Below are 9,006 nucleotides of genomic sequence, written 5' to 3'. Positions count from 1 at the left end.
TTTGTACGTCGTGCAAAAAGGTTGTACCCACAATGACACCACACTAAACATTGACAACCATTATAAACTCTAGAGCGCCAAATGTAAATTTCTAGGGTAAAAAATGTAAACTCCATAGGGGTCTAAAGGTAAACTTCAAGGGTCAAATCGTAATTTCTTTATTTTCCATAAAACTCCCCAATAAATCCACCTAAATTTTTAACCGCCTTTAAATTTTTGTACGACTTGGGATAGGTTTAACCGACATAACCGTTAAAACACGAAATAATTTTACGAACCAAACACAATAAATTATATTCGAAACGAAGTCCCGACGCAAAGCGAGGGCTCCTCCACTAGTTGGATTACTAAAAAAGCAGGTGGCAGTTCATAGAGCCGATGCATTTGAGCCGCATTATAAAAGCCAGCTAATCGAGTTAGATGGATGCTACACCCAACAACGCACACGTGAAGGATTCTTCTATCTTCTACACAAATTATTTAGAAGTTATCAAAAAATAAAAAATAAAAAATAAAAAACAAAAATCAAATACGAGCTCACGACGCCTGTAATTTTTTTTATGGATTTTGAATTATCAACGGCGATCTATAAAAACTATCATCTTCTTGTTTCCGCCTTTACATTATTATTAGGTTTCTGCTTGTTGTACATTCTGAGATCCAATGTAAAACCGCGCCGTAAATCAAAGAGGATATCCAGTAATAACTCCGGTAACGATGAAATACCGTTGCCGGAAAATGACGGAAGTACTGACGTCATTATTGTCGGTGCCGGTGTTGCCGGTGCTGCGCTTGCTTGTACTCTTGCTAAGGTGCGCTTTAATTCGTCTAACAGAAACATCTTTGCTTCTACGATTCCTATTAAGTTTTTTATAGTTAGATATATACATATTACTCGAATTACGTAGTATAATTTATATTTATATAATTACATATATGTGAATTTTAATCTGATCAAATATACCACAATAATTGTTATAATTGTTATGAAGTATATAATTACATATATGCATATACTAGTACCAGTTATTGAATTAAATATTAGGTTTGAAGTGTATCTATTTTGAAATGAGGTAAGTGACCTGATTTCATAAAATTATTATTCCGTAGCAAACTAATATAACTTTGATACGTGATGAATAGTATCAGCATGGCATAATAAAGCAACATCTTGCAGTTGGCCAATATCTGCCTTTTGATTAATATATGATAGAAGTTGTTGAAAATGAATAATCAAATCACTTAATTTTGATAGTTACTTTTGGTGTTTCTAGAAAAGATCTTGATAGTTACTTAAGTACTAATATATAATACTTCATATATTGTTTAGTTTGTTAAAATACATACAATATATGTTAATAAAATAATCTTTGTTTCGTTGACTTTGACAACATTGAATAAAAGGCCTATTTCTTGCTACAGTAAATCCACTTTGCTAAATCTTGCAGTTGAATTTTATAATTGATATCAACTCAAATGCACATATTGTGTAACTTATACAGGATGGACGTCGTGTACATGTGATTGAAAGGGACTTGACTGAGCCCGATCGAATTGTCGGTGAACTTCTACAACCAGGAGGCTACTTAAAACTGATCGAGTTGGGTCTTGAGGGTGAGATTACATGTCGTTTTTTCAAGACTTATGGACTTATGTAATTTTTTATTTGCATAGACCAGATGCTAGTGACAATTTGTACTTTAACTGTCATATCATTGCAGATTGTGTGGATGGAATTGAGGCTCAGCAAGTTTTCGGTTATGCGATTTATATGGATGGTAGAAACACTAAACTCTCTTATCCTTTGGAGAAGTATGAATCGGATATATCTGGAAGAAGCTTTCACAACGGGCGTTTCATTCAACGGATGAGGGAGAAGGCTGCATCTCTTCCAAAGTATTGTTTCATCCCCTCCTTCCATATAAGTAATACCATTCATACATGTAAATTTGTAATAGCTAACCGAAGTTGATGGAAAAAGCAAAAACACAATTGACTATATTTTCTTAACTTATATCAACAAAAATTGTAGTTTGTGTCAAGTCGACCAGTGGTATCTTTTATCCTATTACAAATTGGGACATAACATAAGCATATCAAGTTTACTAATAAAAGGCATTTTTTATTTAATTTTATATACCAGTGTAAAGCTGGAACAAGGGACCGTGACTTCATTGCTCGAGAAGAATGGGACAATTCAAGGTGTGCACTACAAAAACAAGGATGGACAAGTGATGACTGCGCAAGCACCTCTCACCATTGTTTGTGATGGGTGCTTTTCCAATCTACGCCGCTCCCTCTGCAAGCCTAAGGTATATACACCAGTCATCAAAATTTTCTAATGAAAGGCTATATTTATATTTTACTTTTTTCTTTTCTTAAAAACCGGTGGTTACGTTACTTTTTTCCCCTCGAGTTTTCTTGAAATGAATTTGAATTTGTTATATAACAGGTGGACTCACCTTCTTGCTTTGTGGGTCTGGTGTTGGAGAATATTGATCTTCCATATGCAAACCATGGACATGTCATCCTTGCAGACCCGTCTCCGATCCTATTTTATCCAATCAGTAACACAGAGGTTCGTTGTTTGGTTGATGTCCCTGGACAAAAGGTACCGTCCATTACCAATGGTGAAATGGCTAACTATCTCAAAACTGTTGTAGCTCCACAGGTACTATGTGCCCCTATATTCATATAACAATATGTATATATTGGTGATCTAACGACTAGGTTAAATTTTCAGATTCCACCCGAGTTATATAATGCATTTGTAGCCGCAGTTGATAAAGGAAACATAAGAACAATGCCAAATAAAAGCATGCCAGCTGATCCTCAGCCCACTCCAGGTGCAATTCTATTGGGTGATGCGTTTAATATGCGACACCCCTTAACCGGTGGAGGCATGACAGTCGCTTTATCTGATATCGTCTTACTACGTGACCTCCTTAGACCACTAAAAAATATTAAGGATGCACCTACACTTTGCAATTATCTTGAATGTTTCTACACTCTTCGAAAGGCAAGTCATATGTACATTTTACTTTATCTTTATTTGCATCTGTAATACAAACAACAAAACCCAATACCATACCACTTGAGTGGTGTATGGGGAGGTGAGATGCATCTTTAATACAAACATTTTTCTTAATGTCTTTCTTTATGTGTTACACTGTTTGCAGCCGGTTTCATCTACAATAAACACGTTGGCTGGTGCTCTGTACAAGGTATTTTGTGCATCGCCTGATCCAGCGAGGAAAGAAATGCGTAGCGCTTGTTTTGATTATCTGAGTCTTGGAGGCATATGTTCAGAAGGACCGATTTCTTTACTTTCTGGACTTAACCCACGCCCAATAGTCCTGTTCCTCCATTTCTTTGCAGTGGCTATCTATGGTGTTGGCCGTTTACTTATCCCATTCCCTTCACCAAAACGATTATGGCTCGGGGCTAGACTTATTTCGGTTAGTCCTACTATAACAAACATTTGTCTTCACGAGATGTTTTCATTCATCGACATTTTTTTTTTAATTATTTTGTTTGCAGGGTGCATCTGGGATCATATTTCCAATTATCAAGTCTGAAGGGGTTAGGCAAATGTTCTTCCCTGTAACGGTTCCAGCATACTACAAAGCTCCTCGGGTTGCTTGACCTTGATATGTATCCGGTTAGATCACCGTCCAATTGTTATAAAATATTATCTTTTTTTCTTTTAATGTAACTTTGTTGTCCTGTAAATTCTATTAATGCAATGGTAAAAGACATATCATTTTTTAGAGGGGTCTGCAGCCACCTATAATTATTTATCTAATGTTCATAGCATTCCCTCTTAAATGTTTCAAGTATATATAACATTTTCCATTATTTTTTGATTTTATTCTAGTAATGACGTGTAAATTCAGTATATATTTATTTGTTTAACAAAATGTGGAACCACAAAATTGGTGCTGGGGCTGGCTATTTTTCCACCACAAAAGCTTCTTTCACCAGTAATGTCTAAAAAACAAGGCTTCCAGATTCTTCTTTTATGATTTTAGTTAATGTGTAGGGCTGGTAGGTAGGTAGGCAAGTTTAGAGCAGGGGTTACTGTCAAGAAATAAACGTACCTAATCTTAGAATCTAATCATGTACTATCGTTTTTCTGATTATAATATCTGTATTATGTAATTTCTAGGTGGTTATAATAATATATTGAACAATTAACAAATTGATATATTCATATAGCAAATACGGAGTAACTATTCTTACGCTATGGTTAAAGTTAGATATGAATGTTGTTGGTTCCTCTATGGCAACTTTAATTGTGCAGTTGCAACAAACCTAACCTTACTTTCCTTTCAATCATTTAATGATGATGTTGTTGCAAAAAGAAAATATCATATCATATTGAGTTTTCAGTCATAAAGCGGTCCATTAAGATTGGAGTTAAGTTGTAGGGGCTGTTCTGTGTATTGGTTTGAAAATTCTTGTTTTGTACTATAAGCCAACTGTTTAATTTAGAATGCCTGTTTGGCTATTTCACTCATGTTAAATAACAGTTTTTGGTGAAATATTCCAAAATTCAGCACGATAAATAGCTTTAACAAGTGATCTGAAGTACCTTCTACAAAACTGTAGCGACCCGACTAAATCGTCATTGACGGCGCCGCTAACTTAGGTCCCGTTACGTGGTCGTAGTCCCTATATGAGACTCGTTTGACCAAAATTATGTCGCGTCCTTTTGAAACGTATCATGCTTGCAAAGTTTAGTTTACAAAACCGTTCGACAACAATTTCAAGTTTGCAAAAGTATAAATTATAAATGAGATAACTTGCGACATAATTAGTTTGAAATCACGGTTGCTATAAATAGCGTAAGTATGTAAACGATATGTTTGAATCTAAAGGTGCTATCACTAGCGTATGTATGTATGTATGCTTGACCCCAAGCAAAAATCAGAGTATATGCATGTATGCTTAACTCCAAGCAAGTATGAGTGTACGCGGAAGCATGTATCAAATAGCCAAGTATGAACCTGAGAAACATATAGAAAACTGTCAACGAAAAACGTTGGTGAAATCATAGGTGTTTTAGTAACGTTGTATTTGAACCACAAGATTTAGTATAAGATGATTATCAAAATCATTTGCATTCCAAAGTTGTTGTTTGTATCCCGGGCACCCAATTATCAAACTTAACTGTTTTGCACCCTTTGCGTAGTGTTAGAACATACACTAGACCCGAAAATATATTTCATCCGCTAACGGTAGCTGTAACACCGTCCGTTTTTTTTTTTTTTTTTTTAAACACAGCGGAAGACTTTATTAACAAACACACTATAAGTCGCGTCATTACATTAATCTGGGTAATTAAGTTTAAGTTTACACAACGGTGTTATGTTATTACAAAACATGATTTAAACAAAAGTCCACACCAGAGTAGGGTTGTCAAACATGTCTTCTGCATCAGAACCCATCCCGACAAGCAGTACCTAAACCTGCAAGGGGTGAATATGTGGGGGCTTAGCGCACCACTAAGTGAATGGAATCTATCTAACAGATATAGCTTAAGTCACACACAAGCTATATACTAACAACAACACATGCTAACTACCAACTAGCATACAATAAGACAATACGAGGATCGGCGGCTTGTACGAGCACACGACTCATAGCTGATCGGACTTGAGTCTACCGATAGTCCCTGCTACTCAATTCACAGTATAGTTATCCAGATGCAGGGGATGCATCGTTCACACTATACTCTACAATCAGTAGCCTATGGACCCAACCTCCCCTAGGTACGGTTGACCTCATACGGACTCTAACCTCTCCTAGACATGGTCTCGAGTCCCCAGTCTCCCTAAGCCCGACTGGTGCCATTCACACAGTGTACACATAAATCACATACAACATCAGGCATACTATATTATTCTAACATGGCAATTTCTACACTATGCATGGTAAAAGAGTCAACCATAGTAGCATAATATGCTACTTAAACTCTATCCGGAGATAGACCCACTCACCAATTATCAGAAACTGCTCAGTTATTATTTCTGAGCTTCCTCCTTGTCCTTATAACCTGAGAACAACACAAACAAAGTTAATATACATATCCAATAAATAATATAATCATTTCATACAATTAACTAGGTCATAACACCATATAATCATAATTTTATGAGTCTACATCATGACTCCATTCAATAATGGCATACAGGTGCGTGCAAAACACGACATACACACTAAAACTCCTTTTCTGACCCAAAAACAGTTTGATCTAGTTTCTTAAAAGTTCACCATTGAAAAGTATTCTTTATTACGATTCTAACGATAGTTTATTCATCAAAAACGGAGTTACGTTTTGAAAGTTACGTCCGTTTCAATTTCATAAAAGGTACTGTAGCAAATAGTGACAATGTAGCAACTCGGTACAGTAGCAAATAGTGACACTGTAGCAACTCGGTACTGTAGCAAATAGTGACACTGTAGCAACTAGGGCACTGTAGTAAATAGTGATACTGTAGCAACTGGTTTCGAACACATTCGCTGCTTTCGTGATTTTTTCCCCAAAAACTCGATTTTTGAGCGATTTTGATCAAATTTTAAGCACATGGAAGCTACTAAACATATATACAACCTATTTCTAACATCAATTAACACATACAAACACATAATATAGAGATTCAAGCTCAAAATCATCAAAAACCCATTTACACCCAAAACCCAATTTCTATGAATTAAAGCACGAATTCAAGCTAACAAACCTGGATAAATGATCACAAGGATGATATGAATCAATCCTTAAAGCCTCACAATCCAATTTAAGACTTAGATTCAATTAGGGTTTGTGAAGGGATGAAGTTTGGTACGTTCTTATTTTTGGAAAATTAGGTGAAATGGATGGAAACATCCAGATATTACACTCTTAAGTGTTAAAAATTAATACGCCATCACACACGGGTATTTACCAATTATCTAAAATCTTTCGCACAAGATTAGGTAGCCCAAACGAGGTCCAAATAAAATAAATAAACCTGTTCTGGGACCCTTATCACAAACTGGTCACAACACAATTATAATAAAACACTAATAAAATAATTAAAATAAAAGCACTTAAGACTAAGCACAAACCCTAAGGGCAAAATAGGCAACTTACAACTAGCCCGGGTTTCAGTTTATTACAAATCCACCCCCTTAAGAAGATTCCGTCCTCGGAATCTGGTCTTGGTCAAACAAACGAGGATAGCGTTTTCTCATCAACTCTTCCGTTTCCCACGTAAGATTAGATCCCAAACTGTGTTTCCACTCAATCAACACCATCGGAATCTCTTTCTTTCTCAGCTTAGTCACCTTTTGGTCAACCACACGGACCGGCTCTTCCACCAATTTCTTATTCAAATTGACCCTTAAATCTTCTAAAGGAAGAAGTTGTGTTTCATCGTTGACTTTACACTTACGAAGATAACACACGTTGAATGTATTATGAATACCGGCTAACTCTGACGGAAGATCTAACACCACAGTCTGATCATTCAACACTTCACTGATCGAAAACGGACCAATAAATCTCGGTGCTAACTTACCACGTTTACCGAATCTGATAACCCCTTTCCACGGAGAAACTTTCAGATACACTCGTTCACCCACATTAAAGGTTACCGGACGTCTACGCGGATCAGCACACATTTTCTGCCTATCTCTAGCGGCTTTTAACTTTTCTCTCGCAATTGCAACTTTTTCGGCTGTCATTTGAACAATTTCAGGACCTGCAAAATGTTTCTCCCCGGCTTCTAACCAACAAGTCGGAGTTCTGCAATGACGACCGTATAACATTTCATAGGGCGGAATCCCTATACCCGAATGATATGAATTATTATACGCGAATTCCACCAACGGCAAATGTGCATCCCACGAACCACCGTAATCTAACACACAAGCCCTTAACATATCCTCCAAAGTCTGTATCGTTCTTTCACTCTGTCCGTCTGTCTGAGGATGATAAGCTGTACTTAAATTCACACGGGTACCTAGATTCTGTTGAAGACTATTCCAAAAATTTGACACAAATCTGGAATCTCTGTCTGAAACGATCGATAACGGCACACCATGACGGCTAACTATTTCTTTCACATACAATTCGGCTAACTCACTTAACGAAGCTGTCTCACGAGTAGCAAGAAAATGAGCACTTTTAGTTAGACGATCCACTATTACCCAAATCATATCATGTCTTTTCTGAGTTCGAGGTAATTTGGTCACAAAATCCATCGTTATATGTTCCCATTTCCACTCTGGAATCTGTAACTGACGTAACGAACCATAAGGTTTCTGATGTTCTGCCTTCACTTGAGCACATATATGACACTTTTCGACATAACGAGCGATATCTGATTTCATTGTTGGCCACCAATACACTGTTTTCAAATCATGATACATCTTATTACTACCCGGATGTACTGTCAATCTGGATTTGTGAGCTTCCGTCATGATTAAATCCCTCAAATCTCCAAACTTAGGCACCCAAACACGATTGTTTAAGGTCTTTAGTCAACGTGAGTCATCAATTAAGTCCACTTTTCGTTTGGTCATTTGTTCAGATTTAATATGTGCGTCCTCTAAAGCACAGGCCTGAATGGTTCTTAAGCTGTTAATCAAATCTGAAGTTATATTCAAACGAAGAAATTTCACATATTCACTTGACTTTTTACGACTTAGCGCATCTGCAACCACATTTGCCTTACCCGGATGGTATTTAATTTCACAATCGTAATCTTTGATCAACTCTTGCCATCGTCTCTGACGCATATTCAATTCTTTCTGTGAGAAGATATACTGCAAACTCTTGTGATCTGTACATATAACACAATGGGTTACATACAAATAGTGTCTCCACAGTTTCAAAGCAAACACTACTGCAGCCATTTCAAGATCATGCACTGGATAATTCTTCTCATGAACTTTCAACTGTCGTGAGGCGTAGGCGATTACTTTATCTCTTTGCATTAATACACAACCCAACCCAGCAAA

At 36.7% G+C, this 9,006-nt stretch overlaps 1 protein-coding gene across 1 annotated transcript; it reads left to right on the top strand.

The window, feature by feature from the left end:
- Positions 1-530: 530 nt before the first annotated feature.
- Positions 531-3,816, top strand: LOC139845300 (squalene monooxygenase SE1-like). The gene is made up of 8 exons (XM_071835559.1): positions 531-812; positions 1,503-1,614; positions 1,722-1,896; positions 2,144-2,312; positions 2,453-2,671; positions 2,744-3,019; positions 3,180-3,458; positions 3,541-3,816. Exons 1-8 carry the CDS (start codon positions 561-563, stop codon positions 3,643-3,645), a joined length of 1,587 nt encoding a protein of 528 aa, XP_071691660.1. The 5' UTR covers positions 531-560; the 3' UTR covers positions 3,646-3,816.
- The last annotated feature ends 5,190 nt before the right edge of the window (positions 3,817-9,006 follow it).

Source organism: Rutidosis leptorrhynchoides, chromosome 4 (assembly GCF_046630445.1).
Source record: "Rutidosis leptorrhynchoides isolate AG116_Rl617_1_P2 chromosome 4, CSIRO_AGI_Rlap_v1, whole genome shotgun sequence".
Classification (NCBI taxonomy): domain Eukaryota; kingdom Viridiplantae; phylum Streptophyta; class Magnoliopsida; order Asterales; family Asteraceae; genus Rutidosis; species Rutidosis leptorrhynchoides.
Note: the sequence above shows the minus strand (reverse complement) of the source record. Positions and strands in the feature narration are given on the sequence as shown.

What these genes read in the sequence shown, in the direction of transcription:
- LOC139845300 (XM_071835559.1), top strand. Translation starts at nt 561, where the DNA reads ATGGATTTTGAATTATCAACGGCGATCTATAAAAACTATCATCTTCTT. An exon ending in GCTCCCTCTGCAAGCCTAAG is followed by an intron (nt 2,313 to 2,452) that starts GTATATACACCA and finishes GTTATATAACAG; the next exon opens with GTGGACTCACCTTCTTGCTT. An exon ending in AAACTGTTGTAGCTCCACAG is followed by an intron (nt 2,672 to 2,743) that starts GTACTATGTGCC and finishes TTAAATTTTCAG; the next exon opens with ATTCCACCCGAGTTATATAA.